This window comes from Rousettus aegyptiacus, unplaced genomic scaffold, assembly GCF_014176215.1.
Source record: "Rousettus aegyptiacus isolate mRouAeg1 unplaced genomic scaffold, mRouAeg1.p scaffold_m13_p_3, whole genome shotgun sequence".
In the NCBI taxonomy this organism is placed as follows: domain Eukaryota; kingdom Metazoa; phylum Chordata; class Mammalia; order Chiroptera; family Pteropodidae; genus Rousettus; species Rousettus aegyptiacus.
This window is the reverse complement of record NW_023416306.1, coordinates 135,186,150-135,208,776: the sequence shown is the minus strand read 5'-3', so window position 1 is coordinate 135,208,776 and position 22,627 is coordinate 135,186,150. Positions and strand designations below refer to the sequence as shown.

The window sequence follows — 22,627 nt, the reverse complement described above, 5'->3', positions numbered from 1 at the left end:
GACACCTCATACCATCTCTTCAGAATAGTGAACAAGTGTGTACACACACACAAATGCCAAGTCATTCAGTGCCTAAGGGTCAACAGAGGCAGGAGAGTGGCCTCTGACCTATGAGAAAGACTTTTGAAACAGAGTTGAGCCTCATTCCTTTCACACACACTTCTTATGAGCTTAGCCCTTGCTGGCCAGTGGGATGGGCACTGAGCCTGCCTCGTGCCTGCCCTTGGGCAGCACGCAGTGGGGCCCACAAGGCAGAATACCCTGGGAGCACAGGACTGGAGGAGCCTCGAATCCAGTCTTGGGGGTGACAGGGTGGGAGGGTCTGGGAGAAACAGGGTTAAAAGAGGGGATGTTGGCCCACATTTGAAAAGACAGGTTGGAGATGTGGGGCAGAGTAGAGAGACAGAAAAACAACCAGTGTGTGTGGGCCGGGCACAGTGGGTGGGGAAATTGCAGGCAGATCAGCCTGGTTGGTGTGGAGCAGGCTGGCAGATGGCAGAGGAGGCCAGAGACCGTGTGTGTCACACCTGGTCACTGAGGTCCCAAGGAGCACTGCATGGATGGAGTCTGAGTAAAAACCCTTTCCCAGAACAGGGTTGCATCACATGTCAGGTTAAGGTAAAGACAAAGAGAAGCTGTGAAGTGAGGGTCCACTCAGGCTCTAACACTGCAGACAAGCTGGAAGAACTTCGACAAGCCAGTTAACTTCTCTGAGGCTCAGACTCATCGTCCAAATGATGAATTAAGATTTATGTACCTTTTAGAGAGGCATGTGGGTTAAATTGAACTGGGCTTCAGAGTCCTCGTGAGGCTTTCTAGCCACATGGGTGGATTCGTTGGGGGTGACAGTTCTGCTTAAGAATCTCAGGGCTAAGCCAAGAGGATGGGAGGGCAGGTTGTGTCTGTGCTCAGGCTCAGCCCTTGGACTGGATCCATACTCCGTGGGGTGAAGGGCTGCGAGGGAGAAGCTGAGAGCTGTTTTCACCAATAACTGCTGGAGTAGGGTTCCACAGAGGGCTTGGGGAACCCGGATGAAAAATGTCCCACAGAGAGGGAGAGAGGCTCCCTGCCTTATCCCCCCATTTGATACCTGCCACTTCCCTCCCAGGGCTTTGGTTTTCTCATATGCACGTTGAGACAGTGTAAGTTCATCTTCCAAACTTCTCTGCTGTTGACATCATTAAATGTATCCCTGCGGGGAACAGACTAACTCCTTGATCCACCGCTACAGCTAACAGTTGGCATCACATGCTGTAGGAGCTCAGAGGAGGAGCTGGAGTTCACAGTGGGCCTAAGTAGCTGGAAAAGGAATTCCAGTCCCTTAGTACTCAAGGGATTTGTTGGAGGCATAGAGTGGATGGGTGTGGGAGACGTGCTGTGGATCTGTGCAGAGGTTATTCTGGGAGGTGACTGCAATTCAACAGGAAACCCAATAGGGTCTGCCAGACCGGATTTCTGGAAGGAAGGGGAGGGGAAGAGCAGCAAAAGCACTCTCTCCGGCAAGCCGGCTGTGCCTATGTCCCCTCCATAGGTCCCTGGGTCAGAGCCCTGTTTATCTCAGTTATATTCATCCAACAAAACATGCTCAGCCCCTCCCTTTGTCACGCACTTAGACATGGGGGGATGGTCCTTGGTCTCAAGTATTTCAGTCTTGTAGGGGAGACAGCAGACACCTGCAGACAAGGCAAGACAGCTGGCAAGGATGGTGAATGAATTTATGAAACCAGTGTCCCTGTGCATGGGGGAGGAAGCAGCTGGCCAGAAAAAGAGAGAGCTCTGTGGTCTGACAAGCTCCATTCAAATCCAGGCTCCGAACTTAACTGGCTGTGAGACTTCAGCTAAGTTACTTAGCTTCTCTGAGCCTCAGTCTTCTCACTTGTAAGAATAATTTTACCTATAATTATAGTTGCTATGAAGACTAAAGATAGAATATATGCCCTACCAAGCAGATTACTAAGCACTTATTAATACATAACAATGCTTGCTTATTATTAAGGATTATACACAAATTTTATATAGGTCAAATTTTAGATGTGATTTACATTTTTCATGTGCACTTTATTATCCTTGTGTAGTCAATACATGTGATATAAAGTTTGTCTCCATTTTATAGAATGCAGCATAAATTTCCTCCCTGAAATTATGACGTGATTATGAAGGTGTCTGGTTGGGTCTCTTTCTGCTTTTGACGCATTGAGGGTCATGCCTGCTGGTGACTTAGGCCCAGGGCCTAGTGAGGACCTACTCAACCCCTGTCACAACACCGTTCTTAAGAGAAAGAATGCTCCATTTAGGGGATCTGCTTGTTACACGGCTACAGCAAAGAGACAGTACTTTCTGTCTATATCTGTGGTCTGGGACCACAGAGGAGGAGCCGGAGTTCCCAGTGGTCCTGTGCAGCTGGGGGAAGATAACAGGCTCCAAAACATTTCATATTTACTTAAAAAATCAACTCTGTTTGGAGTAGTGTAGGGAGGAATGGGAAATTACAAGATACGGTTTCTCCCTCTGGAAGCATCCAGTTTAGCTATACTACATGACACGATCTTTGGCCCTAGGCTTTCCATCTGACCGACCACTCTACAGATACAATGCCTGGAACTGAGCTCACAGCAACTCTCATGTCTTCTGCCGTGAGAAGAGAGGAATGGTGAGGGTCTTGTCCAGAGACAGGAGACTCCTGGAACCACCCCCCGACCCCGCCCCATCTGCCCCATTTCTTGCCAATTATTCTAGTTTACTATTAGAAACTGAGTTTATCGTCACTCACCTAAACAAGAGGTAGAATCTCAAAGTATACCTCGGTGTTGATATCTTCTGACCACCTAGCTATTTCCCAATGTGAGAAACAAATCACTTCAAATCCAGGAAGGTGAGGGAGGCCACCAGAGGGCCCAAAGGAAGCATGATTGAGCATCTGCTGCTGAGAGTCCTGTGAGGTGCTTTGCTAGAGGATTAAATGAAATGGTAAATGTGGAGCTGGACACATGGAAGGATATGTGCTACCTATTATTATTATTATTGATGAATATCCTTAACACAGGTAAGGAAATGAGGCACAGAGAAGTTAGGAAATTTGCCTAGGTTGTACAACTAGGAAGGGAGGAGATAGGATTCAAACCGAGGCCTGGAATAAGGCAAACTACCCTGTTTTTCACATCTGTGAAGTGGCAGAGCCAGGATTTGAACCGAGGCCTATGGCCTCTTGAGCCTGACTGATCAACAAAGGAGCCACACTGTCAGTTTCCCTACAGCTGCTAGGCGTGTTAGTGAGGCCTCTTGGGGCCTCCTTCCATCTCTAAAAGGAGTGTGTTGCTTCCTTCCAGCTCCAAGAGGTACTGGTTCTCAAGCATGTAGGAAAGCATGGTGGTGGGTGGCTTCTGGCTGCTTCCAGCAGGGCTGACATCCTGCCCCATCCCACCCCAAGCTCTTCTGGGAGGGGCATCATCTCTGGGGAAGGTGGGGTCAGGTGGGTGGGCGAGGGCAGCCACTGGATGGAGGAGCAAAAGAATACAAGAAGGCAAAAGAAAGGTGCTAAGTCTGGCTCATCAGGGAGAGGGGCCTGCCTTCCTCACCCCCCTCACTCTCCGGGGACCACTCTCTCCTCTCCTTGAGATGTCAAAAACCTCTCTGTGGCTGCTGGAGAAGGGCTGAGAGCAGGAGGCTTGGAAACCCATAGAGTCCTTTCCTGCCGCCTGCCAGCCACCCTCCCTAGCTGCCGCAGAAGCTATAAAAAGCTCAGCCCTTCAACAATAGGTGACATCACCCAGCGGCAGAAAGAACCGGATTCTGCCAGATGCCTGGAGAGTTACAGCCCCCACCCCTCCCTCAGGACAGGAGCCCTTGGGAAAGGGCTTTGGGGATGTTCCCCCATCCCTGGAGGGATGGGTTAGGCTCCTGGGGACCTCCTAGGGCTCTGGGGGAGGGGCAGCTGAGCCTGAGGGACATGGGAGATGGATTTCACTGGAGATTTTTCAAGGGATAGGGGATATGGGAAAGGAGAAGGGATCACTAGATCCCTTCAGTGTCCTCTGAACGTTCTGAGACAAGGAGTGGGCCATGGAGGGGTGAGAGTGGGTGCACAAGCACTTCCAGGTGACGGGCCAGACCCTCCGGAAGTGGCTTCTCTCTGGGCCCGTCGGGGTGGTTCCCTCCCCAGCTCTGGTGTGTAGCACAGTGCCTGTACACAGTAGGTTTGCTGACCTTCTAATCCTGGTTCTAGATGTTACGTCTGGTGCACAGTACATTGACCATTTGGGCCTGAGTGGGTCAAGGGTGGTGTCTCAGTGGCCTACCCTCATGGTGTTTGATGGAGGCGCAAGGGTCCGCCAGAACAGCCCGGGCAGGCTGGCAGGCCTCCTCACCCGCCCTGGAGCTGCAGGTTCCACTTCCTGTACATCTCACCTTCTCAGGACTTGGTTGAGGTGCCATGTGGGCTTTGCACAGCGAGGACACCGAGATGTAAATGTTGAGTATTTAATGGAGCTGAGCCCTTCATGGCCCTGAGTCTCGGTTTTCTCACCTGTAAAGCTACAGTCATTGGTGACTTGCTCAGAGACCTGGCTGGGTTTCCACTTGCCTGAGACTCGGACACCGTGTGACCAGGGGCAAGGCGCTGCCCCTGGGCCTCAGTGTGCCCTTCTCCAGAAGGGACTGGGCTTCAGCCTCAAGGGCTTGTTGGCTCCACAGCACAACCCTCGGCCCTGAGGCTGGGAAGGGGTAGAGACCAGCGGGGCTAAGTGGGGCTCTGAGCCGCTGCTTCTGGGGCAGCTGGACTAGCAGCCAGAGCAAGAGCTTAGTTCCTCTCTGCTCTGGGGACTTAATCTCCTTCTCTGTGGATCAGCAGCCTGGGCCACCCCCCACCCCCACCTCATCCCTGTGTCCCTTCTCTTCACATCCCTTCCCTGGGTGCTCCCCTTTTCTCTGTGGAGCCCCATTCCAGCACTTGTCCAGCTGGCTTGGGCCCCACCTCTGCCACGAGGCCGGCCCTGACTCTTCAGCCCCACTAATTCCCCTCCCCTCCCCCCCTCAGAGCATGTGGCATCTCCCGCACGCTGAATGCCTGCCTGGTGTCCCGGCTTATGCTCAGATGGCTCGAGAAGCACAGGCCTCACTTCAAAGTGCAGCTGCTCACCCTGGCATCTCAAGCCTTCTCTCTGCTCCCAACCTCCCTTCGCAGTCCCTCTCCTGCCCACTCCTCTCCTCTGCCACCACTCCAGGGCTCCAGCCACACCAGACACCTCCACCTTCCAAGCATACCATATGAACTTTACTATGGCGTGGATGTCCATGTTGCCCCCAAATTCATATGTTGAAATCTTAACCCCCAAAGGTAAAGGTACTAGGAGGCGAGGCCTTTGGGAGGTGATTAGGTCTTGAGGGTGGAGCCGTTATGAACGCTATTACTGCCTTATGAAAGAGATTCCAGAGAGACCCTTAGCTCCTTCTGTTGTGTGAGGACACAATGAGACGCCGACCATGCTGGTATCCTGATCTCAGATTTTCCAGCCTCCAGAACTGTGAGCAATAAATTTCTGCTGTTTATGTGGTATGTTGTTACAGTGGCCCGAGCTAGGAGACACTCCCTCCAGGCCTGTGCCTTCGCCTTCTCCCTGGACCTCCTTAAACTCTTTCTCTGCCATCAAAGTCCCGCTTCTCCAGGGTCCAACTCTCGCTAACCTCCCCTGCTCTGCCTGAACCTTGGTCGAAATTAATCCCTCTCTCCTCCCTGGGCACACAGCCCCGTTTGACCCCCTGTGGCTGCAGCGAGTTCATTCTGCACCGCATCTCAGTGAGAGGGGTGTGGTGCTGCCCCACCACCGACAGTGTTTCCACGGCAGGACAGAGACTGGCAGGCAGAGTGTAGACACGCACCTCCTTTCATTCTCTTGGCTACTGTCAAAAGGATGTATCATCATTATACTGTTAAAAGATGAGCAAAACTGAGGCTCAGAGAGGGTAAGAAACACATTTTTGGTCACTTAGCAAATGGTGAAGCTGAGAATCAATCCCAGGTCAACCAGATTCCATAGTCAAGCTCTCTTTGAAGCCCCGCGTCCTGGAGTGTGGCGGGCACACTGTGGTCCTTCAGTCGATGTGTGCGAAACTGAAGGCAGCCCTTGGCTTGTGTAGCCAGGGCTGGGGCCTTGCTTTTCTTGAACGCACAGCACGGATGTCTGGTTTATTAGCTGGGGTCCCAGAGGATGCAGCACCCGACTCTTAGATCAGACAAGGTGCTGAGCGAGAACTGAGCAGGGCTATCAGGGCCAGTGACCCTCCCACCCTCGCCCTGATTCAGGCAGAAGTTCCGAGCTGAGGTGGAGCCAGGATGGCCACTGGCCCGGAGAGCCCTGGCCTCACCTGTCCCTCCCCACAGCAAGTTGAACACTGCCCTTCTCCTTCCCAGCTGGCTCCCCTGGCACAAGACACCAGGAGGGGCCTGAGGCTGCCTGCAGGACTCTGTGGATTCGTGTTATGATGAGACTTAGTAGAGCAGGAGGAGAGTGGGCTTGGGACCACAAACCCTTCTCAACTTCCTAGTTGTGTGACCTGCCTCCGACCCTCGATCTGGAGATGGCAGTGCCTGGCTCACAGGGTGGCTGTGAGCGCTAACTGTGTATAAAGTGTCCACCAGACTGGGTGGAGGAGGTTGGTATAAGGCACCCCCAAGTTTCAGGGGTGTTTGCTCCCTGATGGCTGGTGACAGTCACTCAACACCTTAGCAGGCAGCGGCGGAGCAGGCTGTGGTTGCTGGCACTCCTTCTAGGGTTCCCTGAACCCAGCAGAGAAGGATGGGCAGCGCCTCCACTGCCTGACTCCCACTGAGCCCAGGCCTTCCCTGCACTGACCACTGACCTCTTCAGTCCCCATCAGCTGTGGCTGCCTCCTTCTCAGCCTAGGAAGCAACTAGTGACCTTGTTTTCCTCAGGCTTCCGGACCCGTGCTTGGCCCCAACGCCTTGTGCCCACCCTCTGCCCTGCCTGTGCTCTAACCTCTGGTCACTTCCCCCATTTTGCTAAAGAAAGTAACCATAGGGGGCAGGGGGAGAGTGAAGTGGGTAAAGGGGATCAAATGTAAGGTAGCTAAGGGAAACTGGACTTTGGGTGGTAATCACACAATAGTAGATATAGACGTCAAATTATAATGTACACCTGAAAATTATATAATTGTATTAACCAATGTTACCCCCAATAAACTTAATTTTTTAAAAAAGTAAGCATCTGAGGATCTAAATGTGAAATAACAGAAATCCAATAAAGCCCAATGAAAAAGAAAAAAGAAAACAAAGAAAGTAACCAAACCTGATGGCTCGTGTTACCACCAATTTTTGATCTCTGTGCTCACACGGGCCTCGCCCTTGCTGCTGCTGCTCTCGGAATCTTCTCGGGTTGACTTAGGACTTTGACCTTGGGGGCTGGCAAGTCTATTCCATTCTCTTAGCCCCCTCTTCTCTACTCCCACTTACTAGATACTGTGCCAGCTGACTTCTCCCCACCAAATTTATTGACGAATAGAGACTATTTACTGTGACTCTCTCTCTTTCTTTGAATAATTGATTAGTTTGGCTATACTTATTCATGTATTTATCTTTCCATTCATCCATCTATCCATTTACCTTCACCCAGTCACCCTTCTTTCCTTCCTTCCTTCCTTCCTTCCTTCCTTCCTTCCTTCCTTCCTTCCTTCCTTCCTTCCTTCCTTCCTTCCTTCATCTCCATCTTTCCATTATCTATTTAGTCATCTCTCTAACCATCAATGGAGTCATTGATGGTTATTCATCTAACCATCCATCCATCCATCCATCCATCCATCCATCCATCCATCGTCCACCCATCTGTCTGTCCCATCCAATACCTGTTAAACATTTACTAGGTAGCAGGCTCTGTGTTGGATATTTGAAATTCAGAACCACACAGGCCACGGCCTATGCTCTCAGGAGCTCACAATTGAGTCTGGAAAACCAAGAAACCTGAGCTGCCAGTTCCTTTTAGTTCCAATACCCTGAGAGCCTATGACTTACACCAAGGCTATGCCAGCGAGTACTAGGTAGATGCTTACGACCTGACTAGAAGGCTGATCTTCCTTCACTTGGGAACACCAGGGGCTCAGGCAGCCCCTCTTCACAGCTCCGCCAAGCTCTGAAGTCCCTCTTGATTCCAAGCTGGGGAGCTGATGTTGTTCAAGGGCAGTGTGAAGAAAGGCAGGGGGCCGCTCTCCAGAAACACAAAGGCCACTGCCAACACCAGGCTCTACCTCTGTGTGTGAAACCCAGGGAAAGGGTGGCCTGACGGCAACTTCAAATTTTACCCTCCCTGGAGTCTTTATCTCCCCTCTGCTCCCTTTCTTCCATCGATCTCCATCTCCCCACCTGTTCTCTCTTCTTCTTCCATCTCCTCCCTGCTCCCTCCTCCTCATTTCCCTTCTCCTATTTCTTCTCTCTTCCCACTAAGTGGTGGGACACATGGAATTCAAATTCCAGGCCATATCTGTGGGTCTTTGGACAAGTCATGACAATTCTCAGCCCGGTGTCCTTCCCTAAAACCATGGCTCACAGGGGACAAAACCAGATGGTGCCTTTGCCGTGCCCAGTCTGCAAGAACAGGGGCTCTTTTCTTTATGGCTCATTCATTCTCTTCCCTTTCCCTCCCTCCTTGTCCATATTCCTCCTTTTGACCTTCTCCTCCTGAGACCGCAGATGAGTGCTGATCATATACTTAATCTTTTTGTTCTAACTCTCAATGATAAAATCAATACCTCCAAATGAAATCACACTAAAGGCACAACACCTGTCAAACAGTCCATAGATTTTCTCCTTCAGTCATTTTCCTCACTCCCCATCTTGGGCAAAGAAGGGAGAGGGAGGGGAGTTTAAGGGAGGCCTCCAGGAGGAAGCAGGGAGGAGTCCCATGGGCCCACCCTCCTTGGGGACACCCCTCCTGCTCACCGATGTGTCCTCTGAGCATGAGGCAATGATGTTGTCAATGAAGGGGTTCCACTTGATGTCCAGCACATTCCCCTGGTGACCACAGACCTTGGGGTAGTTAGGTTCAATCCTTCCCGTCTGCCAAGGAGAGAGAGAGAGAGAGAGAGAGAGAGAAGGGGATTAGTTTGATGGTCCTGGGGTGACCCTGAAAGGAGAGCTTTTGTTCTGGGTTTTTAAACTTGTGAGTCATGGAGGACCAAACAGTGTCTTATTCGTCTTTGGGTCCCTGCATCAGGCTGGGCCAGATGGCTCCGTAGCTGCATGGTCCTCAACACTGAATGGTGATGGGGCAGTGGGGCGCACTGCGGCCCATGTGACAACTTTGTCAACTTTGCGCAAATTAAGAAGAGGTGTTTCTTCCTCAAGGAAAAACGTTTAAAGTTAAGATGTTACCATCCACCTGAATGGCCAAAGGCTGTTGACATTGGGGTGTATGCACTCTCCTCAGTACCCACACTCCCCACTGTCCCCTCGGAGACATGCCACAGCCAGTTCGGATCAGAAAGAGGCTCTTTCCTGCTGCTCCAGGAATCAGCGGAGAGGTCCACGTCCCCATGTCCACCTAAACACGGTCACGCACACCTGTTACTCTGCCTACAAGGTAAACAGTGCTGCCCCCAGATGTGGCAGGCTTGTTCAATGTGCATCTTAAATACCTGTACACAGTGCCCTGTGGTTAAAAGCGTAGTCTTTGGAGTCACACAGGCCTGTGTTTGAATCACAGCTTTGCCACCTTTTAGCTATGTGGCTGTGGGAAAATCAATGAATTTCTCTGAGCCTTAGTTTCTTCATTTCTGAAACAAGGATAGGAACACTTACCACTTAACACTGTTGTAAAGATTAAATGAGCTAATGTACTTAGCAAAGTGTTTAGCATGGCGATTATCATCATAAAGACTGCTTGATATATGAGAGTAGTTATTAGCATACAGGTTAGATGAACCTCCTCCAAGAAGTCTTCCCTGATCTTTCAATGGGTTAAGAACTTCCCTGTGCTCTCACAACATTCTGGCTTCCCTTCACTACAGCGTTACCACATGGATTTACAGCCTCTTTTTATTTGTGAGCAACTGAGGACAGGGTCTATGTCTTCCTTGGCTCTGAATCTCCAGCTCCTAACAAGCCTGGCACATGGTAGGTACCCAGTACATGACTCAAAAGACTTCCTATGAAGGAAATGGAGTCCACAAAAGATAGAACAAGAGTTGTGGGGGTAGGAGGTAAGGAAGGGTAAGTCCATGCTTACCCTTAAAGGTAGCAGGGAAGGAAAGGAAAAGTTAGGCAGAAGCTGTATGAAACCTTAATATTAATTTGGGAGGGGTTTGGAGGAAATAGGGGGGTTAATACTAACTTTGGGAGGGGGCTTGGAGGAAATGGAGTGGGTTTTTCCAGTCACTGGCCTGCTACTAGCGGTTAGGTGTTCAGAGGCACCTTACACAAGTTATCCCACACCCTCCCGGAAGTTCCTTGACTGAAAAATGAGGAAAAATGAGTTTCTGCCGAGCGCCTGCTACCTGTGCCTTATACTTCAGCAGTGTAATGAGGCAAGATTGATTTCAGGATATCCTCTGGCCATAACCCCTCCCCACCCATTTCCTGTCTGCATCTCTGTCAGCGCATTTCCAGGTCTTTTGAGTGTGTGTGTGTGTGTGTGTGTGTGTGTGTGTGTATGAGAGAGAGAGAGAGAGAGAGAGAGAGAGAGAGAGAGAGAGAGAGAGAGAGAGAGAGAGAGAGAGAGAAAGAGAGGGACAGCAATGGCAGGATTAGAAGAGAAAAAACAGACCTAAGAGAAAATGGCAGTGGGATGGAGGGTGAGGAATGAGGCAGAGAAAGAGAAAAAAAGCCTCAGACGTTGTTCTCAGGAGAACTTCACTGATACTGTACATCGTGGGAAAATTAGAGAACGGAGGGAAAGGATTTGGGGAGCAGTGCTTTAAGCTAGGAATGGGATCCCCTCTGAATTCCATGAGGGATGCAATTTGAATTGCAACATCTTTTTTCAATTACTTTCAGGCTGTTGGACTATGTTTCCTTAAATGAGATTTTGAGCAAATACTGAGCCACATGTGGCCTTGGGATTTATTAGGGTTACACATTATCTTCTTGAACTCTCATGACAACCCTGTTAATTAGGCATGAGAAAATTAAGGCCCAGAAAGGTTAAGCAACAAGCCCAAGGTTACCCAGCTGAAAGTGAAACTACAATTTCCACACAGGGGTGACCCTCAAAGCTGAGCTTTTCGAACCCCGCCGCTCATTGTTGGCTCGCTTCCCTCTTCCAGTTCTGACTTCCACGGGCACACAGATCCTTCACTGTCTGCTTCTACAGCTCACTTACTCTCTCTGACAGAGCCATTCCTTGCATTGGATCCCAGTGGCTGCACTGGAATGATCCCTGGGCAAAGCTGTTTACATTCAGCTTTTGGCACCCAGCCCAGCCCAGCCCAGGCAAATCTGAGGGACACTGAATTAGTCAATAGGTGGCCATCAGCTAACGGCAGCTCTGGCCAGCAGCCTGTGGCGATGCACTGATGGGACTGTTGAAGCAACATCACCGGAACCTATTCAGAATGGGGAGAGGTCAGCACCTTGCACTGGGAAAGGAATAAGTCTTTTTAAAGCAGAGACTCCAGATGAAATGTATACATCTAGGTGGACCTCTCTTTACATAATGTCTGCATTCTGCCAGTGGGGTATGTAATTACAATGATCATGACTGAATCACACTGTTATTTACGTGAATGGTAACCCCAGAGTTGTGTAATGCACAAGCCGCTTGGCTCTCCGTGGCAGCCCTGAAGGGAAGGCTTTCGACCTGGAGGCTCAGATTTTCCCATATGATGTAGTAAGGTTCCACATAAAATTTTGTTTGAAAAATATTGTTTAGTACCTTTGTTTTCAAAGACGAGTTCCATTGCTAAGAAGGAAAGTTTGAAAACCACTGTCCTATAGAGAATTCAAACCAATTAAAAATACAATTATTAATTCCAGGGAAAAATGTTGTTTAAGAAAGCTAATGAAATCAGAATGCATGATGACATATACAATATTCACATAGTTATAATAATGTAAATCCTGAATATTTATGTAAACAAGAGTTGTGCTATAATAGGCTGGGAGGGCAGAGGTAGGGAAAGGGGTGTGCGTGTGTGTGTTTGTGTGTGTGTGTGTGTGTGTGTGTGTGTGTGTGTGTGTGTGTGTAGTAAGAGGGGAGACAGCTGGAAGAGAGCCTGGTCCTCATCGTCCATAACAGGAAGTCAATAGGCAACGTCTAAGATTTTTAAAATCAAGTCGTGGCAGTAAAAGCATGAAATTAAAAAATAAGGGGGAAAAAAGACATAAGGGGATAAGTGCAAAAGGCAACAGCTAAAAGCCATGAAAGTGGCTACCTTCGGGGAGTGGGAAATGAGGGGCGCAGCAAAGCGGGACGAGGATGGAGGGTGGAGGCCGCGATGTGCTGGTAAATATTTAACAGCTGATTCTCTGCGGGGATAAAAGGTTCTGGTTTGTACCATTTGCCCATTTGAGTGGTGTAAGTATTCCCACCATGGCTAAGTTCAAGTTATAGGGAGATATCAAAAGCAGAGTCACAAGAGACTCACAGTAGCTCACATTACATAATATTTCTACCACATAGATACAGTCATCCTTTGGTATATGCAGGGAATTGGATCCAGGACCCCTGAGGATACCACATGTGAGAATGCTCAAGTCCCCTACATAAAATGACATAGTATTTGCATACAACCCATGCACACCCTCCTCATACTTTCAATCATCTCAAGATTACTTGTAATAGCATATACAACGTAAATGCTAGTAAATGGTTGTTATACATATTGTTTAGGGAATTGTGACAAGAAAAAAGTCTGTACGTGTTCAGTACAGATGCAACCATTCTAGGCCTAACTGCATAGTACATGTCAGCAGCAACATAAATTTGCTTTCAAATGTTTTCGATCTGTGGTTGGTTGAGTCCATGGATGTGGAACCTGTAAATATGGGAGGCCAATTGTATAATAGATGTAAATAACCTCGAGAATATAGATTCTAATAAAATAATTAGGAAGCAATGTTTTTAATATTTAGCACTTCTGTTTTCAAAATAAATAAATTAATTGAAAGTTTGCATGATTTAATTTTTAATAATGGCCATATTTAACAACCGGCTTACAAAATTAAAAATTTAACAGACTCTCACAACGAGCTAGTACGAGCCGACTCCAGCACATCACACGTGGTGCTCTATGCCTTGTACTGTTAGGCTTCATGAATTCAGTACGGTTACTGAGTGCTAAACAGAAAAATTAAAGCGCAAACAAACGAAATGTATGTACCAGGTGTTCTAAAGGAAGGAAGCTTGTTCTGAATTTAAAAAAAAAATATGAACAATCTTCTTCCCAGACCCCCCAAATGCCTTTGTTTTCTGTTCCAATTTCTGTATGGGAGTGTGACTAGAGACCAAATCTGGACCTGGTTCTTAACTGCTACATGATGCTACCTTCTCATACTCGTACACTTACTAATACTCACACCAACACTAATAGCTATTATTAATATATTATATTAATCTAATCTAATTTAATCCTCATGACCCCATATTACTGCTAAGAAAATAGAGGTTTAACGAGCTTCTAAGGAGTGAAGACAGGTTTTTTAATGTTTCATACCTTAGAATCGCTGTTTAGATGGCCAGCTCACAGAACTGTCCCAGTTAGGTAGGGTCATCAGGGGTCCTGGGTCTCACTTACCGCCTGGTCCTTGAACCTCAAAGAGAGCTTCATGCCCAACAGACCTGGGGCAGAGTTCTAGCTGCATGGGGAGGGGTGAGGGAGCCTGTTACTTGGCGTCTATAATCACTAGAGAGATTGTCACACTATTTGGGGACCATATCCTGGAGGCCTCAAAGGACAAATCCAGGCCCCATTTGCTAGGACAGATCTTCGATGTTAAAGGTTGGATGGCAGCTGTTGCATGCCCTGAGTCTTCTCGAGGAGGCTCCAAGTGCTGGGGATCAGGGTGTACCTTAAATATACTCTATTTGCCAAACGACAGAGTTGAAAGGGGCTGGCACAGGCTCTCTGCAAGGTGGGAGGGAGTGTGGAGTAGAGCAATTTTCCTGCAGGTCCACATTTGATAGGGTCTCAAAGACTTTTAAAAGGTTCACAGACTTTGACTAATAATTCCACTTTGGGAATTTATCCCAGGGAAATCAAGAAAGAAGCACACTAAGACATTTACTGCTGTGCTATTTATGATGAAGAACAATATAATAAATGTCCAATGATGGGGCATTGCCACAGTGAATTACAGTACACCAATATAATGGAATATTATGAGCTCATTTAAACTATTATTTTCAAAGACTATTTAATGACATGAAAATTGCTCAAGATCTAATGTTTAGTGACACAGTCAGAATCAAGTTATACACATAAAATGACCCCTACCTATTAGAAAAAATACACAGTCTGTAAGAAAATACATTAAAATGTTAATGGTGGAAGAAATCTCCAGCTAGTTGGCTATTAGTGGTTTCTAATTTTTTCCCAGTGAACATTTAAAACTTTTATTAAAAAGATAGTTATTATTTAAAACACTCACACACACGTGCGCACACACACCCTATAGCTTTGATTGAAAAATATTCTTCTCCAGTTTTAGTCAAATAAGAGATGCAGGCTGGAGTCTACCGGATTTACATGTTTCAGAAGCTTTTGTGGAACATAAATGTGTTTACTCATTCAGGCTTCTTTATTCCCTCGTTACCACAAGAGTGGTTTGGGGGAAAATAAGATCCTTGAAATTGAATAAAATTATATAACTAATTGAAAGTGGATTTTGGTGTGTGTTTGTATGTGTGTGTGTGCACACGCACAAGTGAGTTTGTGTGTGGCATGCATGTGGGCAGCCGAGGCCAGGCCCTCCCTTAGAAAGGCTGGCAGGTATGGCTCACCCAGAAGGCTGCCCAGGGGAGTAGCGGGTGCTCTGGGCCTCAGTCCAGGCTTTATCTGATCCCAGTGAACTGACCAAAGATGAGATATTTTCAAAACAACCTGCATTGCAGCTTTAGCTTCCTAGAATTTTGCATTGCTGCAAAGCTGAATTTTGTACACAGAAGCAAAATGTTTTGTTACCTGGGGAATCAGCTTAGCGAGGCAGAAAGAAAAGACTCTGAGCAGGAGGCAGGGTTTCTAAGCCCAGTTCTAGCCCCCACCTCCCTGGCTGAGTGACCTTGAACACAGCCTTGGCCTCTCAGGGTTTCCGATTCCTAGACCCTGGGCTAATGCCCTTTCTGCTTCTCTGTGGCTGCCTTTCTTTCTGTGTGAAGCAAGGCACACTTGCCATAGGGCCTCGCTTCTGGTGTACCAGGACAGAATCTAGAGATCCACATCAAGTCGGCTGTCAGAAAGACGCAGGATGGCAATGCCCACGATAACACTGAAAAAGAGAATGATGGTAATGAGACCATTTGACAAGTGCTTATAAAATAAGCACTAGGCCTTGAGCAACTTATAGACATTATTTTATTTAATTCTTGAAGCAACCCTATATAATTTTATGAAATCCTTATAACCCTCCTGTAACGATCCATTTTATGGACGAGAAAACTGAGCTCTGGGACGTGACTTGTCAAAGGTGAAACAGCCAGGAATCAAGAAGCTGCAATTTGCACTTGGTGATGTCTGGCTCTGAGGCACCTCAGCTGTGCTGCCTCCTTTTTTGGAATGTAGGTGAGACACTTGATAAATTAGAAGAAAAAGTGGTCAGAAGTCAGAAGTAGGACCCCTCCAGTGGGTTCTAAGGAAGAGCTGGCTGGTAGCTCCTTGTACCTCTTTAACTTGCTCTTGGGGACTCTTCCGTCCCTCCTGCTTTCTCACTCAGTCCTGCCCCTCCCCCTAGTGGTTCCCAGACTTTGCTACACTTGAGAATCACCTGGGAAGTTTTAAAAATCCCAGCGCCCAGGTTGTACCTACCTATCAATTTAATCACAATTAGAAAGGGGAGCCGGGCGTCGGTATTTTTTAAAGATGCTCCTGTGATTCCAATAGGCAGCAAAGTTTGGGAACCACCACCTTAGAAGCCCCCTATTCTGCTGAAGCCTCGGGGAAGGCCCTGCAATACCTGTGCATTTTAAGACAAGCTCAGAGGCCGCCTGACTGTTGGTGTTACCCAAAGTAGTGTGGCGAGAAATCAAAAAACACTGTCGCACATTTAATAGAGGCTCATCTGCAAAAGCCACAGATAGAGCAAATAGCAAGATAACAGTCACATCAGAAGGCCCCGGGGTAATAGATAATGCTGAACCGAGAAGCTGGGTGATCTAATGGTGGAACCCCGAGATTCCACATGGGAGGCCATGGCCATCACATTCTCTCCTCCGTCTGCCGCCCTTCGCAACCCGGACAGTCCGATTAGGCAGTTTACAGTCCTCTCTGCTTGCTCTCCACTAGATGAAAGTTGATATTAAAGGAGAGAGAACCATAATAAAATGGGCACCATGGTCCTTCTCCCCAAAGCCCTGGGCAAAGGTCAGGCCCCTGTGTCCCAGCCTCCTAGGTCCGAAGGAGGCTTTGCTCACAACTCATAGCCCTTGACACTTCAAAAAGCACATGATCTTGATTTATGTTGCCCTAGGAAGATACAACTTGATAAATGAGGAAACTTGCCCCTGGTCACCCCACCTGGCTGGCAGTGACAGCCAGAATTTGTGCAGATTCAGAGTTCTGGGTACCCCTATGGCCTTCTCAGCAGGGATGAGAGGGGTGTCTCATATTCCTAAATATCGTGTGCCCTTCATCCAAAGTGTGGGTGCGCTCCCACTCCAGAGTGTGCTCAATTTGCCAGTCACTGTCCCCAACACACACACGCACACACATACACACTTATATGAATGCACCCCCATACAAGCTCTTCACAGCCATTTCTACCCAGACCTCTGACTCTGCTCTTTCTCTCCCTTTGTCCTCATCATCAGAGCTTGCTGGTCTCATATCCCATACTTCAGGACCTTGTTCTCTTCAACCAACTGATCCAATAAACGAAAGCCTTCTAAGGGGCCACCTAGGGATAATGGGTCAGTCCATTTCCCCTTGCAGGTTGTCTATGTGCACACTGATGAGAACCTTTTAGAGAACGCCATTTGGTCCAGAGGCGGACTCTCCTGGATTCTCTGCCTGTCAGGCAGTCTGCTAGATCTATTTTGGGTGAAGAGCTATATTCATGCTAGAGCTCGAAAAACTGTCCTGGGGATTTCCGAAGTGGGTCCACTGCTTTGTCTCCTTGCCTCTGGTGTCTGCCCTTTTCAATTCTCTCTCCGATCCATCTTACATATGTTGCCTAATTTGCCTAGATACAGCTCTGCTGCAATAACTCTCCCACTCCAAAATTTCCAATGGCTCCCGATTACTAGACTTTAAAAGCCGAACTCCTTACCTGGACATCAGACTGTTGTAGCCCCAGCCTGATGCTGCTTTGACATAATCTGTCACTCTGCGCTGTACACATGACTATACACACACCTCTACACCTTGCCCCCACTGGTCTCGCCATTTGGCTGATGCCACCTTTGGTTCTTAGTTGGTCCCACCACTGGGCTGCAGACACCATTAAGACAGTGACCTTGACAAAGGCATCCCCAGGGCCTCATTCAGTGCCTGGCTCAATGCAAGAGCTCAAGCTAGGTGAATGAATGTCACCCTGTTTCCTGCCTCTGGTTTCTGCTCATGCCATTCCTTCAGCCCAGGCCCTTCTTTGTGCATGCCCATCTTTGGCACCCAGAAAATAACCACTCAGGGAACAGACAAATGCTCTCCCTTCCCCCTGCCGGGAGATTATTCCGGATCCTGCCCTTCTGACCTGAGAAATTCTCTATCTGGGGTTGAGCTTGGGGGTAGATAGAGTCAAAGGCAGAGTGTGTGATAAATGTTATGAATGCTCTAAGGTTAGTCACCTGTTAGAAGTTCACAGTGACACCTCGGAGAGCCTCCTGACTTCATGACTTCCTGTTTTGATTTTTTCCCTCATTTTTTTTATTTTTGTGTTTTTCATGATGGACATGGTTTTCTGTTTTTTTTTTTTTTTTTCTTCAGTTAAAATCCCTGATGTGTACATATGTGTATGTTTGTGTGCTGGCAGAAGGGGCTGGGAAGGGTCCCTTGGAAGAAGTGGTGGATTTGTTTGGGAAAGACTAGTAAGAAATTGTGTTTTCCTGGTACTGGCTCTTGCAGACCTGGTTCTCCAAGAAGAGGTGATAGGGCCACTTTTGTCCTGGTTCTAGGCAGTGTCCTTTTGCAGACTCCAGGAGAAGAGATAAAAGGCTCTCTGAGCTTGGGATGGGAAGATATTGAGTGACTGTCAACGAATGAATGAGTGAGTGTGTGTGTGTTAGGGAGGGGGCTGCCTGGGACCTCAGAGTCCATGCTTGTCCCTGCAGTTTCCTCATTATCAGCCTCTTTTATAAAACCCTGTACTAAAACACATAGAAAAGATAAGACGACTCCAACCCTACTGTGCCTGACAAATCTGCTTGGGATAGGGTTTCTGCCCCCTGGTTGCTCAGTCTACTAAGAAGCATAGAGCTGGACAAATCAGGGTGGTCTGGGCTTTGGTGGGGGAATGGTGGGCCTGTGGGAGCACAGACAAGGAGTAAGCACTGGAGACTTTGGCATCAGGACAGTTTTCCTAGAAGAGTTGCTATAGACCCAAAGAATTGGTAGCACATAACTAGGGATGGCTTGGGGAAATGCTTAAGAGACAGAAGGACCAGCACCTGCAGAGGCCTGGGTGTATGTGGGAAAGGCAAATAAGTGGAGAGAGACAAGCCACAGAGGAAGGCCCGGATGTGGTTGAAGAACTCACTGGCCTTACGAAGGAGTCTGAACTTCACTCCATGGGCAAGGGGGAGCCGTTGATGATTTAATGCGAGAGAACCGACTGCAGCAGGGCTCAGATGTGCAACTGTGGCAGAGCGAGAACCATGGAATGCTTGGGGAGCCCAGGGACCGAAGGGAGGGCGTGGAGCCCAGGGAGCAGGTTTCCTGACATTGGAGGCCTCAAGCGTGATGGGGCAGGAAAGTCTCCCAACATCTCAGTCCCCCCATCATGCCCAGTGTCCCAAAGTGGGGAAGGTGAGGAATGGGCAAAAATCTATAACTGTTGGCAATGTAAAATAGTTGGCAAAAAATACACGACAGCAACTCTGCAAATTGTGGGGGAAAGCCCTAGTTTTGTTTTATAATGAGAATACCAAATTTCTGGTTCGGGCAGAAAATCCAAAGGAAAAGAGAGCACTCGCTCCGTCTCGAGGCTGTCGACACGAGCACTGGCCTTGTCCTTTCCCTGCCATTGAGCCAAGTTCTCCCAGAAGGTAAGGAGCGCTGGGAGCACAGTGCCTGGACTACTGTGGGGTTCAGCTACAGGCTCTTCACTGTCTCCCCATTTTTGGCCTCAAGCAGACCTCGTCCTTTCTGCTCTTCCCAGAGGCCCTGCCATGGAGAATGCCTTAGTGGAAACCCACTCCAAATAGGGAGGGCCGGAGGCATGGATGACCCTGAGATGGAAGCCAGTCAAGGTCAAGAGCAGTTTGCAGGTCAGCCTTCTGCTCTTTAGCCCCAAGGCCTGGATATCTGCTGTACCAGGGGCCATCTCAGTAGAGGCCCTGCCAGACCTTCTTGTGTTCTTCGGAGGCTTCTTGCCAAGAGTATAAAATCTCTTCTTCCATCTGCTGTCTGGCCCAGGGAAGGAGGAGAGAAAGGCGACCCTCCGCCTGAAGCTCCTCCTGCAACCTCCCTGCATACGTCTCCTGCAGTGTGAATGAAACTCATCCCGGGTTATTATTTCTGCCCAGCATCACGAAACCTCTGTTTCAGTGGGAAGGGCAAGAGCCCAGGAGTTAGGGCACCTCCTGCTCAGCACTCCTGCTCACTGGCCGTGTGGCCTGGGTCTGCCTCTCTGGGTCTCGGTCCTTCCCTCTGATAAGTGGAGACATTCTGGAGGGACAGAGATAACAAATACCTGGTCCATGTGTCACCCTCAGGCTTCCGTCTCTACAGTAGGCATTGCTAATGGCTCAGTGGGCCCTGCCTGAGCCCTACAATCCTTCTTGATGATCAGACTGGGCAAACGACATGAAGTTTGTATGTTTGCCTAGGGCCACGTGACCTCCTAGAGCTCTGACAACTGTTCACATGTGAGTGCCTTGCTAAGCCTCTATGGCTCGGGGACCTCTCTGCATTCAGAGCGGATTCCCAGAAGCCTCTGAAAAGTTAATCCCCATAAATACCTTCACATCTGCCCCTTCCTCTCCAGCCCACAGTGCCCATAGTCTCCCCGAGGTGCCTCAGCAGTCTTCCGACTGGCCTGTTTGGTGCTTGTCTCTTCCCAAACCCCAGTGTGAGACTGGCATTCTGTAATGGTCACTTTCATCATGCAACTCCTCCAGAATCTTTTGTGATTGTAACCATTCGTAGGCACTTTGGCAGTTGCGCATCCAAGTCCCCTTCCTGATTTGGGGAGCTCTCCCACCGCGTGATATACTGATGGGATGCAGTGCCTCGCCCCGCATCATGAGAGCTGAAGTGGGGCTCCTCCTACTCAGGGTCCTGTGCTGGCCACTGAGGGGGTACGTGATGGGGCTTGGGCAATCACATCCTCCCACCCAGGAAGGTCAGGACTGACTTAACTTCCTGCTCTGGGCCCTCAGGAGCTGCTTGGTGCTCGCTTGTGATTCAAGTCTGGTTCTCCGCTTCCCCCAGACCTTTAAACTTGTGAAGGCCCCAAATCCCTGTCTGCTTAAGAGGGCCGAGGTGACTTCTGTCGCTAGCAACCCGGAATCTTGACTGAGTTAACCCGCTTGTCCCTGCCTCATCGGATCCAGATTTTCTGCTCGGACTTTGAAGGGCCCACACACTGTTGCCACCTTCACCCTCCCCCAACCTTACCTGTCAGTTTGCTCAGCCCTATTGGGGTCACACTGCTTAGATTGTCAAGAGACAGATGCAATTTTAAATGTTAGGTCTCAGGTCCCAGTAATATACTGAAATCTCCTTAAATCTCAATATATTGATGACCCCACCTTTTTTCAGACCGCTTCCCACATCTGGAAGAGACACAGAACTTCTATGCCAGATTATGTGTGTCTAAGCCTTGGTTTAGGAGAATATGGTCCCCGAATCAGCTGCTCCTTGCTGGTCCACGACAACCTCACTCTGCCCTTCCCTGCTTTCCTTGTGACACCCATTCTCAGAAGGACTTGCTCCTCTGGGCCTCTGCTACTCTTACCACCCTTCAGGAGCCACCGCCCTCCTGCTCCTGTTAGGACCCCGCCTCTGACTTCCGCACATCTGTGGTCGCCCTTCCCCCTCGACTTTCCCAAGCCTCTCCCATGCGTCAGACCTGAAGCCAAACGGTATTTCAATCACTGACCACAACACCTGTGAAGTACATGCCATTGCGCCAGTTTTACAGAGGAAGAAATGAAGCTCAGCGAGATTAATTACTACAGTGGCAAAGCTGGGACTCAAGCCTCAGTCTGTCTGACTTCTGAACTCGAATGTCGGCTACACGAGGGGTGGTGCGTGGTCTTGTTCTTTGCCAAAATGGTCCCTGACAGATGGTAGGCACTCAATAAGTTTTTGTTGAATTAACAATGCCATAAACCGTGGGTCTGATCAGAGTCCCCTGTACAGTTACAAGGGTTGTGTACTGTATGACTCAAGATGGGTACCAGTCACTCGTTATACAGCCTTTGGTGCTCTGGGCCTAACCGCGATGCTGCCCTGCTTCTCGATTTAGCACAGCCTCCCATTATCATAGGTGTTGGTTGCCTTCCCCAAGAGATTATTAGCACTTTCATCTTACATAAAATAAGCATGGAGGGTTCCCAGTAGGGTGTGGGACACAAATGAAACCTAAGAAGCATCAGACATGCTGCTTCCGCCTTCTGGCCCCAAACACAATGTTAGTCTATGCGCAGGATCACATGATCCCCAGCCGCATGCTGCCAGTTGCACAGACGCTGCTTTTGTCGGCAGTGGGAGTGGATCGCCATCCTCCCTCCTCTGCCTTCCCTCTTTGGGATTATTCACTGAGAGAACCCACCATCCATTAACAACGTGCAGACCCAGCATGGGCCCAAGGCCTGTCGTCTTGCCTAGACACCACCAAGACTGAGCCCTAGGCCGTCACGGCCCCCGTGGAAGCTGTGGAATCTGTGGGCAGAGCAGAGGACCCCTGCCTGGGACCCTCAGCCTTGTTCCATCACAGACGTCAAAGAGGCCGAAGAAAGGGCCGTTGCCTCAATGGCTTTGAAAATGCCCTTTAAATGGAAAGGGAGCAGCCCTAACCTCAGGTGCCTCACCCCATCCCAAGCCTTCTCCCTGCTGTATCTGCCGAGGCTGGGTGATCCTCAGGGGCCAGGTGGTGGGAGGAGGGACAGACTGCACTCCAAGGTCTTAGGAACCGGGTCCAGCAGGCTCTGCTCTCACTAATGAGGCATCAATGAGTTCGTTCTTTCTTGGGCTGCAGTTTTCTCATGAGACTATAAACATAAGCTCACCTAGCATAGTGCCTGGCACCAAATAATCATTCAATAAATACTAGTTATCATTATCATATGCAAAATGAGGGTTCGCATTGCCCCTC

At 48.9% G+C, this 22,627-nt stretch overlaps 1 protein-coding gene across 3 annotated transcripts in view; it reads right to left on the bottom strand.

Annotated features, from left to right (window-relative positions):
* CORO2B (coronin 2B) overlaps window positions 1-22,627 on the bottom strand; it is a 127,736-nt gene that overhangs the window by 16,581 nt on the left and 88,528 nt on the right. For all 3 annotated transcript variants that reach the window (XM_036238596.1, XM_036238598.1, XM_036238597.1), the window contains exon 3: window positions 8,945-9,061. In XM_036238596.1, coding sequence (XP_036094489.1) covers window positions 8,945-9,061 — 117 coding nt within the window. The remainder of the gene's footprint in view (window positions 1-8,944; window positions 9,062-22,627) is intronic.